Source organism: Triticum dicoccoides, chromosome 4B, assembly GCF_002162155.2.
Source record: "Triticum dicoccoides isolate Atlit2015 ecotype Zavitan chromosome 4B, WEW_v2.0, whole genome shotgun sequence".
Lineage (NCBI taxonomy): Eukaryota > Viridiplantae > Streptophyta > Magnoliopsida > Poales > Poaceae > Triticum > Triticum dicoccoides.
The window spans coordinates 76,822,925-76,840,229 of record NC_041387.1 but is presented as its reverse complement, the minus strand read 5'-3'; the positions used below and the strand labels follow the sequence as shown (position 1 = coordinate 76,840,229).

The following is a 17,305-nucleotide window of genomic DNA, read 5'->3' as shown; positions in this document are numbered from 1 at the left end:
CGTGAACAGTAACCTTGCCGGGAGAGCTTGCCGCTGTGAACAGTAACCTTGCCGGGAGAGCTTGCCGCCATGAACAGTAACCTTGCCGGGGAAAGTTTGCCGCCATGAACAGTAACCTTGCCGGGAAAGCTTGCCGCCGTGAACAGTAGAAACTGTCGAGGCCAATCCGACCAGATGCTGAAGATGGGCTCAAATACTTATCTAGATGGCTTCGGATGAAAAAGTGTTCAACACGGGAGTTGTTCGTAACATCGAAACGGTCAACTTTGCTTTTGGAGTCATCATCATCCGACGTAGTATATGACCTGCAGAGACGCTGCAAGAGTCGGACGGTCCGGTCAGCTACATGAACGAGTCCGACTCGAAATTAGAGATGACCCCGTAGAGTATTCAAGATGGCCTTATTTGGAAAAGTGATCAACATACGGATTGTTGGCCTCGTCAAAACACACAAAATTGATATTTGAACCGTCTCCATCGGAAGTCATATGCAGATTCCACGACCCACGCAAGGAGCTAGACAGAAGATTGGACCAGATTCTGGCTGAATCCGAGTGGGACCAGAACTAGGACTCTAGGACGTGAATTGATGTAATTTTCTTGTAAGGAAAGCCTAGATAAATCCTTTGCTTGTACGGGAAGTCCAGCCGCCTCTTATATATGATGGGGGTGACGGCCGATTAAACAACACACAATCGAACAAATCAATATACTACTTTTTTTTGTCTACGTTTTATCTCTCCACCGTTTTTCTCTCTCGTTCTTCTCTGTTCTTCGTGTTTGAGAGCTGCGAATTCCGAGGCTCTAGGGGCGAGCGAATCGACCTAGGGCAGCCCATAGCCGCCGCACTCCCTGACGGGGTCCCTCCCGGGGGTGTGGGGTTTTCGGGTCTGCAAAAGCGCCCGTCGACTGTCTTGCGTATCGCGCTGTCGGTCGGGTCTCCTTCGACGTGAGCTGCGGTGTATCACCCCCGGCGTCGAGGGTACACGTGACGTGTTCGTGTGTCAACAGAAGGCCATATTAGTTTGGACCAGGTTTGGTGCTCCAGGTGCACCGGCAGGTGATGTTTTCAGATATTCAGTGCCTCGCAACATATACTACTACTACCTCGTATAGTATAACTCCATCCATACACGCACTGCTATACTATACGAGGTTTTCTTCGTAGTAAAAAACACATTCCAGCTAGCGAGTAGTAAATAAAAATATGATTGTCATACGGCACGTACCTTGCATATATTATATAAATTTCAAGTTCTCCTTTATCTGCCTCTCTCGCCGATTCCTTCAATTCCATGCTTGCAAATAAACATTGATTATCTTTTATGTGTTCCTGAATAGAAAACAAAAATTAGAGACAGCAATGGGTTTTCTTATTGATCAGTACATATAGATAAAACCTAAAACTAAAATGGTAGGTATGTTAGAGCCAGACATATATATATATATCGCATCTTTGACTAAGTATATTGGACGAAAACGAATCCTATTTGTGAGCTAGATGTCTATTTATCATGTTGCTATTTACCTCTTCAAGTGTTTGCCTTATTTTTTATTCTAATGTATGGCACTCTTATGGGCCCGCAGAAGGTTTCTTTGTATGCTTTACCCAAATTCATGTTTTTTTCCCGCCGAAGAAAAAACTACTCAACTTAGTTTTAAAATTTTGTCATGCCTATTAAAAAATTGTATGTATGTGTTTTGAAATATGTTCATCATGCATTCAAGAAAAAATCAACATGTATTAAACAAAGTAATGTTCAAAATTACTCTTACACTTGTACAAACACGTTCTTTATGTTTTTACATATTTATAGAGTGATGGAACCTATGTACCTCAGGTTCAAGTGTTACTGAATTCCAACGATCATTTCCTGCATTATTTGCGTGCAGATTATAGTTTAACTTGACCCTATTAGAATGATGTAATGGACTCACTTATGAAAATTGAGTTGAGCATACTCTTACATTAGAAGGCTTCAAGGCTCCCCATGATTTTACATTCACCCAGTTTAGTTGATCAAGGGACACATTTGCACTGAAAACAGACATTTGTACAGGGAAATCAAATAGCCACCACTACACCAAAGTATAAGAATTTTGATTAAAAAAGAGACTGATATTCAACAGTCAGATACATTTGAAATTATAAATTTGATTGACGCCATTGTTATTTTTAAAAAATGTGATTATGCCACAATTGAGCTTAGCAATTTTAATATTTCAAATAAGGAAATCATCAAGCAATTTAGGTTTTAGTTCTCATTTAATTAAATTCATAGTGTTTGTTATAAATTATTTGGAAAACAATGAACTCTATGGCTCTTATTACTAAACAGACTATCCTGCTAATGTTTTATATATGGGATTTGGGTTGGCTAATTGGATCCTAGCAAACCAAGACAACGATGCATCTTGCTTTGCACGTTAATGAGATTTTAACAAAGCAAACAATCTGTTTGTCTTACACAATTTGTGCATTTATCATCAAGCTTAACATATACAAGACCACTAACAATATCGAGACCCACACATATATTATCCCAGGCCTGCATATCTGGTTCAGTGATTGTTCGACATAAACAAGACCACTCACAATACTACTACTAAGCTACTATACTAAGTTGATACCGTTTAGTCGTGTAGAGGATGTACCTGGCTGGTCAAATTTGCTGGAGTCAGCTCTGTCTCACCACAGTCTTCACCACCGTGGCCTTGTCTTGGCCGTCGGGGATACCTCTTCGCCCAGGCCCTGCCTTTGAGGCCTGGTCACGGCACCTCGATACATCATCGAGGAGGATATCAGGTCTTGGAAGCAAAAAAAGGAATAATTTTCTTCAAGTTGATACCATGTAGTCGTGTAGAGGATGTACCGACCTGGGCAAAGTCGCTGGATTATGCTCTGTCACAAATGGTCTGCAACAGTTCCACGCCCCCTTGTGACCTACGGCCGCTCGTACCCAGATGATGTTGACGTTGTAACAGGTCGATGATGCATTAGATGCATCTGTGTTTTGATTGTGCATACAACAAAAACAAAAGGTTGTTAATTGCCATCTATCAGAAACAAAACATTTTAGATTATTTTAATGTTTATTTAACTTGATTTAAACGTATGAAAAGTCATGTTTACCTATTCAAACTGAACAATAATAAAAATAGAATCAATATTTAAATAGACAAATAAGATATTTTGTTTTTATATGGCATGCAATCAGTAAATTATCTGCCATGATAAGTTCTTTATTTAATTAATACAACAATTTAATTTTTTAGTAAGTTCTGATTTCTGACATCTTTTCTAATTTATTATGAGGTGTGTTTGATGAAAAAAAGGAAAGATATCTACAACATACGTAAGTATATATGGTAAAACTAGAAATATATCAGCTACTCAGCCTTCCCCTGCATGGCCTACCTATATATGTTAACCTCCTCTGCCATCCCTCACCCCCCCTCCTTACTCTCCCTTCGCCCATCACAGATAGCAAAGCATCATAATACCCATACTTGGAGCACCAATTCCCTAGGAGTACCTTATGTAAGCAAGGAGCACCAAGAAGGCGAGGTCCCCTAGGTATGTGAAAATTTCTGGATATTTGTATTATGTAAAAGGGCAACAGTTACTAGATTAGGATCATGCTTTGGTCAGGCATACCATCAAAATCCAAAAAAAGAACACCATTGGAGATAGTGCGAGGTTAGAAAAATATCATAGCCAATACAATTCTTTTTAGATCTAATCAAGCAGTCCTATTAGATGGGATGCAACTGAATACAAACAGTTATTTCAGATATTATAGGCTAACAGTCTATTCTAAACATCGCAAGTGTGGCATACACCTAACTGTTTAAGTTATGACCATGGTTTGAGCCAGAAAAACAAACAATTAACTTCTTAAGTGTTTCAACATGCCAGAAAACAAACAAATTTAATCATCTTCTGAAGATAAATATCACCAGAGTCATAATAATAAATCATTACATGTAATAGAATTTGCATGAGACATAATGCTTCGATGGAATAGTCTAAAAGTATCCATAAAGCCAAATTTATTAATGGCAGTGCTTCCTAATTTTACCCTAACAAAGACATCTTGGCTGGCAGACTTAAGAAGGATTTCTCTCTCCTTACCTATAGGGTCAATGAAAAACACAAACATCTTATCCCTCTCATACTTGCCTCCATAGCTTAGTTCTCTCTCCACCCCCCAAACTGGCGGGTAGATACATGTAAAGATATCATGTAAATTGTACAAAGTTTTTCTAATATAAGTTTAAAACAGTAGGAGGTTCTCCTACTGTTCAAGGTTCAAAAAAATAACACTAATGTCTAATATTATAAATAGCACAGAGTGGGTTGTAACACGATGGTATTTTACTTAGCATAGAACATTTAATATATTTAATATATCCAGAGAAGAGGTGAAGCACCGCTATAGTTTTATACCAACAAAATAAACAAACATGCCGATTCAAATTATAGCCATTGCATATGAAGGCAAGACCGCATTATAAAGAACATGTATTCTGCTCCTACAAATAGCATGTAAAGAAACCCTCACTATCGTCCTGGCGCTGGCCTGAGCGCTCCAGAAAACGAGGATGCCGCTCCCGGTGCCGGCATCAACAACCACCTGACAGACCCACCGAATCAATCAAGCCGGAGCCAGCAAGATATATACATTGATCAATAATCAAATGTTCATTAATATACTGCGCTGACTTCTAGCACCATCTTATTGAGAGCATATTGCCAGTTCTTCTCTACTTTATTTCAACACTGTTGTCTGCTCACATATATTATAATAGACTAGAAAAAGTAATCTACATAATTTATTATGTCCACTACCACCAAGTTGGGAGTCAAAAATGTTACATACTGTGCGGCATCTTGAAGAAGTACTAGCTGAAAGAATAAGCACCTCGTTTGAGGCCATTGTAACCTACTTTTGATGTTGTTTGCACATGACTCGACCTCTCCCTCTCTCTTCTCCTAAAGCTAATAGTAGCAGTACACGCTCACAATAGCTAGCACATACATTTGTATATCTCCCTCTACCTCTCCCTCTCTCTTCTCCTAATACTAATAGTAGAAGTACACGCTCACATAGCTAGCCACAAATTACAGCAAAACGCAGACCGTAGTCCATTCGCGGGTACTGGGCAGGGGGGAGGGGCCGTTTGTCTCACCTTGACGCGGAAGTGGTGGGGGTTGCCGAAGACGGCGGAGTGGTAGACGATGAAGACCACAGGCTGCACCACCGTGACCCGACCTCGTGGTGGTTCTTCTTGCCGGCGATGTGGACCACAGGCTGCACCACCGTGGCCGTGTCTTCTCCATGGCCCTCCATGTGTGGCCGTGCCATGGCGCCTCGATAGAACAGCGAGGATGAGATCAGGTTAGGGAAGCAACAAATGGAAGAAGTAGAGGAGGAACCACCACGGATCGGCGTACCGGGGCTTCTGGCGTTGTAGATCGGCGTACCTTTTCTAATATGGAATCTTATGGAGCTCTGGGTGGTTAGACCAATACTCATCCAGGATAAGCAACAGTTCCTGTGCTCTACCAAGAGCATATGCCGGGATAAGAACACGCCCCCCTTGAGAAACAGTGTTGTGGATGGCATCAGTGAAGCGCTTTTCTCTGACATGGCGGGGTTGGTGTTGCTGCACGCCATAAGTTGACTCAATAATGCAAATATCAGGGGAGAACTGGGGGATCTCAGCAGCTTTCAGGTGCCGGTCTTCTTCACGGGAGTAGTCACCGGTGTAAAGAATGCGAACAACGGCAATATCCACCATGAACATGGCAGCACCAAGTACATGGCCAGCAGTATAGCACCAGAAGCGTATGCCATTAACTTCAAGTGTCTGGTGGAAGTCTATGACCTGCATCACAATTATATATTAATACAATGTCCATTCTCCCTGTGGACTTTCAATCCTCACAAGCAGAATCAGGCCTCAGCTGTAAAGGTAAAAAATCCTGCTATTTGGAAGCAATGCCCAGATAATATAGGGTTCTTAAATCTTAATCTTACCAACAGCACAACGACTTTTAAATGTTTTGACAATTCAGAATTAATACTGACACATAAGCGCTCAAAAGGCGGGAAGCAGGAGCTAGCTAGATGGGGGGGGGGGACTAAATCTAAGTTCACTTTAAAATATTACCCAGGCATGTAATATATATGTAGGCAACAACTCCATCTACCTAAAGAACAGAGTTTGACTGAATTTGTAGGAAAAACTATCAAGAACTACGATACCAAATTAATATCATTGGATATGCAACAAAAATATATTTTCTTATTATTGTAGTTGTTGATGGTTTTTCCTACAAACATGATCAAACTATGCACCATTTGACTTCGGACAACATTTATATGCCTTCTTTTCAGAGACAGGGGGAGTAGTATCTTTATTTGTTCTTCTTTTTCTCCTCTAAATATAGTGTTTCCAGTTTCCTACCGACCAGGCTTTATCAATCATCATCGTATTGGCTACAGGCATTCCATACCAAACCAAATGGATCAAGTCGTTCACATTTACACATGCCGGAAACAACGAGATAAGCGAAAATAAGGTACTGTACCTCGATCTTGTCCATGGAACGGATGATGTCCTGCTCGTCAAACAGCATGTCCTCCACCGACACCTTGCTGACCTTGACGTAATCCGAGAGCAGCAGCCTGTAGATGGCCTTGGTGGCGTGGGTCATGAACACGCGGCCCTTGAACGTCGTCTCCAAACAAAAATAAAGAAAATTCAGGTACCAAACAGCATAAGAACATCGACCTCCGATGCGTATTACCTACCTACCTTCTCGAGGAAGTAGGGCAGCGAGGCGGCGTGGTCCAAGTGGAAGCTGCAATTCCAATCCGGAGGCGCGGTTGCTTACTGGGTGACGAGGAGGACGTCGATGGCGGAGGGGTCGATCTCGTCAAAGTAGGGCAGCGCCGCCATGCCGGAGTAGGTCGGGTGGATGCTGCAGTCGAACCGGGCACCAGCGAAGAGCCAGTCAGTCGGATTCCCCCAACAAGAACCAAGTGGAAGCTGCAATTCCAAGCCAAGGCCGGAAATTAGGCGTTAGGAACGCAGATATGCGCAGGTGGGGATGGAGGCGCGGTTGCTTACTGGGTGACGAGGAGGACGTCGATGGTGGAGGGGTCGATCTCGTCAGAGTAGGGCAGCGCCGCCATGCCGGAGTAGGCCGGGTGGATGCCGCAGTCGAACTGGGCACCAGCGAAGAGCCAGTCAGTCGGATTCCCCCAACAAGAACAAGAAGAGCTAAGCGGGAAGAGGGAGGAGGGGTTTGGATGCGAACCAGGATGGTGCGACCCTTGAAGTTGCCGAAGACGGCGGAGTGGTAGACGATGAAGGGGCGGAGGAGCGCGGCCGGCAGCTCGTTGACGCGCGCGGAGGAGCGCGGCCGGCAGTTCGTCGACGCGCGCGGCGATGCGGCGGCGGAGGGGAGTGAGGAGTGGAGTGAGGAGTGAAAGGATAAGGTGAATGGGGCGGGGTAGGTGGCCACGAGTTATGCGGGAGGCGGGGGAGGTGTGCCGTCGCGCTGGGAGGTGGGCCGTCGCCTGTGATGCACTTGTGCTGGGCCTGGTCCAGCTTGTTCTGGCCCTGTGTAATACTGTGGATAAAAATCAACTGTGCATATATATATATATAAATTTTGCTAAATTTGAACAGTTTTTTGACCACAAACAATTTTTGAATATTTAAACAACATTCGAAAAGGAGATCCATTTTTAAAAAAATAAACAATTTTTGAAATGTGAACAGTTCTTTACAACCACAAACATTTTTTTAATTTTCAGAACAGACTTTGAATATCGTAACCTTTTTAAAAAATCCGTAATGTTTTAGTAGGAAATATAATACAAAAAAGAGCCCGTGGTTTCTAATAATATTTATTTAAACAACATTTTTTGCACACGAATAAGTTGTGTTACATATAGTTCTAATAATATCAAATTGGTTTATTATATACTACATATAATAATATGAAGCAGTCGGAAATATCATTTACATTTCATCATGGTATAATTACAGATTGTCGTTTTCCCCGAATTGTTCTGTTTGTAAAATGATTTAAGCAGCATTTTTTCTAATATAACCAAATGCTTTTCTTATTATTAGATAAAACAGTTATTTTATTTTCAAATTCAGTTCTATTATATATTATATATAGTTTTATGATGTAGTAAAAAATATTAAATATATTTTAGCATAGATATAAATCGATGGATTGCGACTTACGCACTGATGCAACGATGACAGACCGCACTGAAACACCGCGAGAAGAGGTGCATATAACTAACCTTACTCTGTATCTATATTATATACGATAAAATGAATGGTGTATTTATATTTCTGTTTTTTCAGAATATAGTATACATGGATGATGACTCTGGATATGCACGGAAAGAATCCATTGAGGGTTCAGATGCAATGTCGCTGCAAGGGGCCGGAAAATCACAACATAATCACGTCGAAGAGGTTATATCTCATAATAAACCAAAAAAGAATGCTAATTTACATGTTATCCCACAAGGTATTTTTTATATTATTATCAACATTTTTTGTGATGTTGTCTTTTCTATTCAACTAATTTGGCTTTTATTGTTTACTAAGCTGGCTCACTTTTTTATGAATTTCATAGACTATGTTTGTACCCCTAGAGTTATTATAGTCATCGAATCAATCAAGTCTGCCCCTAAGAATACCCAGTTTGTGGACATTGGAGATGCCTTGTTAGCAAAAGACGATTTGGAATGCCTTATTAAAAATGACATGTTCTTACATGACGGTGTAAGACCAATTGCAGAATCTTTGTATTTAATTGGTTATATATATAATATCATAATTTATAAATATAACCTAAATATTATTTACAGGTGATAAATGCTTACATATATTGCATGCTTGCTCACGAGCATCTACAAAACAGAGCGGGTGAAAAGGTACATATTATTACTCCCTCCTTCCATCTATATAGGGCCTAATGCGTTTTTCGAGGCTAACTTTGACCAAATGTTAGAGCAATAATATATGACATGCAACTTACACAAAGTACATCATCAAGTTCGTATGTGAAAGGAGCTTTCAATGATATAATTTTCACATTATGCATGTCATGTAGTATTAATTTTATCAATAGTCAAAGACGGTCTTGAAAAACGCATTAGGCCCTATATAGATGGAAGGAGGGAGTAGCACGTTTGTATCGGGCCAGATAAAAGAAGACGGGGAAAGAGACATAGACCCATCAAAATATCATCGCATCGTGCGTCATGTTAATAGTTATCTACAACAAGATATGGTTAGTTTTTGTCTCGTAATCCATGCATATAATTATGTATTATTTTATTTAGTTCATATGTTTAATGATTTATTAATAACTATATCTAAACGTGATTGTGACTTGTATCTTATTTACACCAGTTGTTCATCCCGATTAACATGCCAGGCTACCATTGGTATCTAGCAGTTGCCAACGCCAAAAAACGAGAGATCCAAGTATTGGACTCACTTGGTGAGAATGTCAACCGCAATGACCTTGCTACTACGGTAACTATCTATTTCTTTTATCATCTTAGCATTTATTTTGTTTGACTTCATCATTAACATTTCTCATATATATTTATAAAAGTTATTAGGGCTCGAGAAATGGCTGAAACGTGCAGAGCATAGTCCGGAGTTTATCAAAAGTCATAAGTTGCCTGATCTCAATGTTACAACATGGACGGTTGTAGAGCAAATTCAGGAGGCAATACAAACCGATGGGTAAGCACTTCTTTCAATAGTTTGTTTTTTGATTCATCTGTGTGATATTCTAAAGCATTATTTTATAATATTATAGCGTATCATGTGGATTGTTCATGCTAAACTATATGGAATACTGGACACCACATGGACTGTCAGACCAGTTTACGCAGGTATTTTAGTTTTATACATTAACTCATAATGCTTTATCAAAAAATCTTTTAAAATGTTTTTGTATTTTTTTGTAGGAGGATATGAAACATTTTCGACAAAAATTAGCAATTATTTTGCTTGATTCAGAGCTTAATAAGTTAAAAGGATGTCCCATGTACCATCAACCTCTCAAAAAAGAAACTTTATCTAATTCTGATCTTGAGATACTGGATGATACATCTGACGTGGTCGAAGAGAAACGTCCCGCCCCAATCACTATCATTCTTATGGACCAACGTGAAATACTTGCCGGCCTCTGTAAATACATCGTGTCGATTAATGATGCTGGATCTTTGGAGTAAGTATCATGTATCAATATTTAATGTGCGGATATATATTATTGTTCTTACCATCCAAATTACAGGAAGGTATGGGTCCGGAGCTCCACACCCGATCCAATGAGCTAAAGTCTTAAGAAACTTAAGTTCATACTTAACATGGAGCAGCCCATGGACAATGATTGCTTCAACACCGCCGTGCTTATGCTGGCATGTGACGAGGGAGTATTGTTCACAGACCCTCCTATACACTACATGGATCTACGATTTTGTGTAAGTTACTGTAACTCTTCATTCTAGGTGTCATTATTATCAACATGTTGAAACATTATTATTTTTCTTTTACTTAGTCCATGCTGCTAGAGTCAACACGAGGTCAGAAGTTTTGTGAGAAGAAAACTATCCAGACGCTGGCAACATTATTTGATAGCTGGCCTGGGATGGAGACCGACATCTCATCTTGCAATAAGGTAAATGAAATAATTTGACCATTGTAATCATGGTTTGTTTTAGTTTCTAATATCTCAACTTGTAGATTTATCTTCCCTATGCATCCATCGGCCGATACATCCTGTACATCATCGACAAAGAGGCACGTCGTCTATATATTGGATCCTATTCAATCATCACAATCGTCAGAGGATAAAAACTTGAGACATTCACTGAAATTAAAAAGTTTTTCAAGGGATTTCAAAGAAGCACTCGAAATAAAGCTGCCTGGGTGGAATTCTGATATATCTAAATGGCATCGTTTATTTCCGGCCGGTGTTCCAACGAGTATAGACGGGTAATGAATTCGTAACAAGAATATTTACTTTTGTTATCATTATATTATTTATAATATTAATTGAAAGTTTTCCAGGAATGTCTCTGGCTATTTTTTTTTCATTTTATGCTCTGGTGGAACGGTAAAGAATTGGTCAAGCCGGTTTGCACGGTGAGTATTGTGGGTTACATGTTTTAAGAACTTCTCCGTGAATTTTGCATACAAACTACATTTATTTTTCCTGCAGGATGGGTATGAATTGAGGAAGCATTTTTTTATTATACTTGCTAAAACATCACGGGAATGAAGCTAGAGTAGACTTTCCTTATATTGTAAAAGAATTTCTCAAGCGCATCATCTAGATATTAATATATTTTTGTAATAGATGTTAAGTTGTAACATCACTCAGCTTGTGACATTGCAATAATGGACTTCAGTTTGTGTTATATTGTTTGTATGTGTGGATTTTAACATGTAATTCTGATAAACTGTTTCAAGAGCCCGTGGCAACGCACGGACACTCTACTAGTGTGTTTAGCACCTCATCTAAGCACCCATGTGTTGGCAGCAGCCTAGCTTGTACTACTATTTGTTTTTCCCGAAATGGAGGCAAGAGAGTAGCCTCGTCTATTAATGAAGAAAAAGAAAGCTGTCTAGTTAATTAATAGAAAATTCAGCAAAAATCATCACAATTCGCTGAGCGGCACATATAAGATACCTCATATACAACATTATGAAGAAAGCCTCACCGAGATAGCACGGTAGCGTCATTGTCATCAATTCTCCTCGAGTACACGTCATCGCCACCCTTTCTTCCTGAGCACGACTCCTATTTGCCATAAACGACCGCCGACACAGCCCACACCACTGAGGACATGCAGAGTCACATGAAGGTCCATGCCAATCACTAAGCCACCGACACCGAGGGTAGCGCGTTTTCGATTCTAGCAGAGATCTTAGAACGGGAATTATGCAATTATGGCACCACTGAAGATCACCGAACATACCACTTGCTGCTTGTCTCATCATCATCACAGGGACTCTGCACTCCGACTTCATAGCAATAACCAACCAAAGGTGATCCCGCAGACACACCAAGGAGATCCAACTTCCATAACCATTGCCACGATCCAACACCAGCTCCAAAGACGATGACCACAAGGAGGGATACAACGCCATAGCGCCACTATAATATGATTGAACAGATATAGGGTTTCCCCCAAAGCTATAGAGGTCGTGGCTGAGGGTAACACCTCGACGGTGCAAACAAAAGGAAAGACGCTCTAAAGCGTCGTCATTGTCGACTCCTTTCATGACCGGAGAAATGACTTTCACCCTGGTCAACCTCCCAAGCCACACACCATGCATCCATAAGCCCACCTGCGAGCCCCCACGGCCAAATCCGGATCCAACCCTCCATCACCACCTCCACGAGACCCGCCGAAGCGCACCCACCGTCTCGCATGCCTACCGCGTGCCGCCTTGTAAAATATTTGAGTCGGTGATTGTCTGTTCACTCATTTTCTCCGACCTTTCTTGTTTCATCCCAACCATCAAACCTACGAGCTAACAACAAACGACCATCTACCGAGTCATCCTAATTCCTATGTCTCCCTTCCTATTGCCTCCCACCGTCCAATATCTCTCATCTGATCTCCAGTCTCCAAACAATCCGGTTCAAAATTGAAACTCAACAATAGCTACCTTTAGTGGTGTCAAAGCTCGAGAACGAACCTTCGCAACCAACCAAGGTCCGTCTAGTATATATGCATTGTCTCAAGTCGCCTTGCACCATTGCAGATAATATTAGCTACAACATCACCCATAGTTCAACAGAAAGAAAATGAATTAATTCAAAATATAAATTGAATAAACTATGGTCCACCTTACTTGTTATGGTTTCATAGCATAGCACGAGCATCTCACTCTCCTTATTTTCATCAATCACTGTCTCTTCAACCAAATTGGTGGTTTCATTCTATTGGGTACGTCTATCGCACCAAAAACAAGTAAAACTTTTTTGACAATGAGAACAAGTCAAACTTCATGTAATTCCATTCCACAAATCCTCCTAGGGACGCAACTAAAATATTGTTCGCATAAATTGGCGAGAATAAATCACAAAGTAATATCATCCATTATATCATTTCTAGGTTAATCAACACATCTACCTTCGCCATCATAATCCTCCTATTTCGAGTAGCTGGTGTTCAATGAACCTTTCCAAATATTTCTCACCCTACACCCGCAAATGAACTTTCTTAATGACGTGGTTTTTCTTTACAACTATCTATATTATTTAGAGGGTAGTATCTTTTGAATGTTGGTTGCTACGATCTAACACGTCACCTTGAAGTGTTTATTCTCACTCCTCCCTATTTTCTGGGGATTTTTGGCTCCTAGCAAAAGGGAATTTGGGACATCCATACATAGTGTATGGCGATTGGATATCTTATTTTTTTAAGTTTAGTGCTTAGTTTTCTACTTGTCTTTGTTTGCCCTTTAGCACTGGAGCCTCCCAAAAAATGGAGGTCCTCTTTTATAGAAAAAATGGAGGTACTTGGTAAGAAAAGCCCAAACGCAGGTCTATATGTATGCACCTCAAGGGCCGACCTAGAAATTTTGTGGAGTGGGATAAATCACTGGGGTGGGAGCACTTATTGTACAAATTAGAAGAACTTTTAAAATAATCTTTTAGAACACAAATAATTCTTATTGAAATTTTAAAAATTATGTTGGGGCATGGGCACCCACTCAGCAGTACTACCTCCATCCTGATTTACTAGTCCCCTTTGTATTATGTACCAAATTTTGGCCTTAAATTTAATTAACAAAATGTTAATGCATGTCATAAAAATAATATAATTAAAAACCATGTTCAATTATGAATCCAACGATATAATTTATGGTGACATCCATGAATATTTTGTTAGTTAAATCTCTAGTTAAAATTTGGCACAAAATACAAAGGAGGCTTATAAACCAGGACGGAGGTAGTATGATGCTAGTTTTAAAAGGCAAATGTAACATCCCAAATTTTCAATTTGGAATGTTATACATACGTCATCATATGCATATCTATTTTATTGTATGTTGGTTTGATCCTAGAAATTCTAAGCAACTCAAGGACCCACGGAGAGAGTTGAGGATTTCAATATTTTTCATATTTGAATTTTCTCAAATTTGAAAAGAGGATCATGTTGGTTTTAATTATTTTTTCTCTCCAAAAATATTTCCTTTATAAAATAAAAGAGAGGGGATAAAATGACTTCTCCAAAATAAAATAGATATTGGAGGGAAAATGTTAAAATCAATTAAAGATTTTATTTGGACTTTTATCGCTATTTTATTTGAATTAGGAAAAAAATGAGTTTTTCAAAATTGCAATAGTAGCCTCAATGAATGTTCACCTTGTCCGCAATATTATTAGAGGACCGTGAAAATTTATTTCAGGATTTTTGGACTCCATTTAATATTTCTTTTGTTTGTTTTTCTGTGTCTGTTTAAAATAAAACGTGCACCGACCTAACGGGCCGTGCCTGAGCCGGACTCCGCCCCGGCCGGCCTTTAAAGGGCAAGGCCCGCACCCCGCCGCCAGCCCAAGCCGCCACCACCACCCGAACCTAACCCTAGCCGCTGCCGCGCCGCCGCCGCCGCCTCCCCGTCCCGCGCCGCTGCCCCGCCTATCAGAGCCGCCGCCACCGCCACCCAACCCTGGTGCCGCCACCGACATCGCTGGAGGTATTCGCCGACGCCGTCTTCGTTTTCTTTTCCGGTTAAGTAATAAACCATCGATTTTTTTAGAAAACCGTAGATCTTTTTTTAGATAGATCGGTTCAGTTTTTCGGTGGTTTATTTATTTAGCGGACATTCGTCCATTCGTTCGTTTTAACGAACGTCGTTCACCGATTAGGTTCTGTTAACGAACTTTCGTTTGTTAGCCTATTCGTCTCATTTTATTTTCCAGGGTTTATCTACGATTATTTTCGATCGCGATTTTTGTCCTGATCTTCGATCTAGTATAACTTTTTGCTCGTTTATCCAAATTAGATGAAACTAGTGCCTAAATCTTCGTCTCGAAGCCCTCCTTCTGTTTAACCAACTTGAACAAGATTTTGGTACTGTAAAATTTGACTTTAGTCCATATTAGTAAGTGAATCTTGTTTTGATCGTAGTTTGAGTTTTGTTGCTCCCTTTGAGTTGATTCTTTTTGCAAACCGGAGTTCTTCAGTTGAACTTTCTGGTTAGATCTTCTTATTTGAGTTTTACCCGTGCTTCTTGTTTGAGTGCTTATGTATGTTATTGTTTGTTTGCGATAGAATTTCCGGAGTGCGAAGCGTGCTACTACGAGTCTCTAGGTTTTGCAGATCATTAGCAAGGCAAGTAACACTTTGATCATACCCCATTATTACCCAGTTTTTATGCATTAGTTTCAATTCTCAAACATTGCATGGTTAGGATCCGAATAACATGTGGGTTTGGGAAGTAGATGATGAAGTAGAACCTATCGCCTTTTTATTATCAAACCTTTGGGAGTTACTTCTATGTTATGCTCAGGATTGCTATGCTATGCTCGTAGACGTGGATTGGCTGAGTGTATCTGAAAGATCATGGAGGTCGCCTAGAGGGGGGGTGAATAGGCGCTTTAAAATAATTATGGTGTACTAGAACAAATGCGGAATAAACCTGACGGTTAATTTGACAAGTACAAAACCTAAAACAACTAGGCTCACCTATGTGCACCAACAACTTATGCTAAGCAAGATAAACAACTATGTGATAGCAAGATATATAACATGAAACACTATGGCTATCACAAAGTAAGTGCATAAGTAAAAGGGCTCGAGTAAGAGATAACCGAGGCATGTGGAGACGACGATGTATCCCAAAGTTCACACCCTTGCGGATGCTAATCTCCGTTTGGAGCGATGTGGAGGCACAATGCTCCCCAAGAAGCCACTAGGGCCACCATAATCTCCTCACGCCCTCGCACAATGCAAGATGGCGTGATTCCACTAAGGGACCCTTGAGGGTGATCACCTAACCCGTACAAATGGAAACCCTTGGGGTGGTCACCGAACCTGTACACTTTGGCAACCCTTGGGGCGGTCACCCGTACCCGTCAAATTGCTCGGGGCGATCTCCACAACCTAATTGGAGACCCCAACGCTTGCCCGGAGCTTTACACCACAATGATTGAGCTCCGAACAACACCAACCGTCTAGGGCGCCAAGGCACCCAAGAGGAACAAGCTCTAGGGTGCCCAAACACCCAAGAGTAATAAGCTTCTCAAACTTCACTTCCACGTATCACCGTGGAGAACTCAAACCGATGCACCAAATGCAATGCCAAGGGCACACGGAGTGCCCAAGTCCTTCTCTCCCAAGTACCACCAAAGCAACTAATGCTAGGGAGGAAAGTGAGAGGAAGAACAAGAAGGAGAACACCAAGAACTCCAAGATCTAGATCCAAGGGGTCCCCCTCACATAGAGGAGAAAGTGATTGGTGGAAATGTGGATCTAGATCTCCTCTCTCTTTTCCCTCAAAAACTAGCAAGAATCCATGGAGGGATTGAGAGATAGCAAGCTCGAAGAAGGTCAACAATGGGGGAAGAACATGAGCTCAAAGGATAAGGTTGAATGGGGAAGAAGACCCCTTTTATAGGGGCTCCTGAGTCCAACCGTTATGCAGCCCGTGTTGGGGAACGTAGTAATTTCAAAAAAATTCCTACGCACGCGCAAGATCATGGTGATGTATAGCAACGAGAGGGAAGAGTGTGTCCACGTACCCTCGTAGACCGAAAGCGGAAGCCTTATGACAACGCGGTTGATGTAGTCGTACGTCTTCATGGCCTGACCGATCAAGCACCGAAACTACGGCACCTCCGAGTTCTAGCACACGTTCAGCTCGATGACGTCCCTCGAACTCTGATCCAGCCGAGTGTCGAGGGAGAGTTCCGTCAGTACGACGGCGTGGAGATGATCTTGATGTTCTACTATCGCAGGGCTTCGCCTAAGCACCGCTACAATATTATCGAGGTGGACTATGGTGGAGGGGGGCACCGCACATGGCTAAGAGATCAAGAGATCAATTGTTGTCGTGCCTAGAGGTGCCCTCCTGCCCCCGTATATAAAGGAGTAAGGGGGGAGGGGGCGGCTGGCCTAGGATGGGGCGCGCCAAGGGGAGTCCTACTCCCACCGGGAGTAGGACTCGCTCCTTCCTTGTTGGAGTAGGAGAAGGGGAAAGAGGGGGAGAGGAAGAAGGAAAA

General features: G+C 41.2%; 1 protein-coding gene and 1 long non-coding RNA gene across 2 annotated transcripts; both read right to left on the bottom strand.

Moving 5' to 3' along the window:
- Positions 1 to 1,974: 1,974 nt before the first annotated feature.
- On the bottom strand, positions 1,975 to 3,000 carry LOC119293376. The gene is made up of 3 exons (XR_005143037.1): positions 2,878 to 3,000; positions 2,656 to 2,778; positions 1,975 to 2,038 (listed from the first exon to the last, which is right to left on the bottom strand). It is a non-coding gene; the product is annotated as an uncharacterized LOC119293376 (long non-coding RNA).
- Positions 3,001 to 4,559: 1,559 nt separating this feature from the next.
- Positions 4,560 to 8,450, bottom strand: LOC119292527 (cleavage and polyadenylation specificity factor subunit 3-I-like). The gene is made up of 6 exons (XM_037571338.1): positions 8,413 to 8,450; positions 7,141 to 7,635; positions 6,826 to 6,871; positions 6,599 to 6,748; positions 5,194 to 5,892; positions 4,560 to 4,637 (listed from the first exon to the last, which is right to left on the bottom strand). Exons 1-5 carry the CDS (start codon positions 8,448 to 8,450, stop codon positions 5,494 to 5,496), a joined length of 1,128 nt encoding a protein of 375 aa, XP_037427235.1. The 3' UTR covers positions 4,560 to 4,637; positions 5,194 to 5,493.
- Between the last annotated feature and the right edge of the window lie 8,855 nt (positions 8,451 to 17,305).

Bases quoted from the DNA above. Each gene is read 5' to 3' on its own strand.
- LOC119292527 (XM_037571338.1), bottom strand. From the start codon at position 8,450: ATGGATTCTTTCCGTGCATATCCAGAGTCATCATCCAT. The intron at 7,636-8,412 runs GTATACTATATT...AGTATTACACAG, and splicing joins TATCCAGAGTCATCATCCAT to GGCCAGAACAAGCTGGACCA. The intron at 6,749-6,825 runs GTAGGTAGGTAA...TTTTGTTTGGAG, and splicing joins TGCCCTACTTCCTCGAGAAG to ACGACGTTCAAGGGCCGCGT.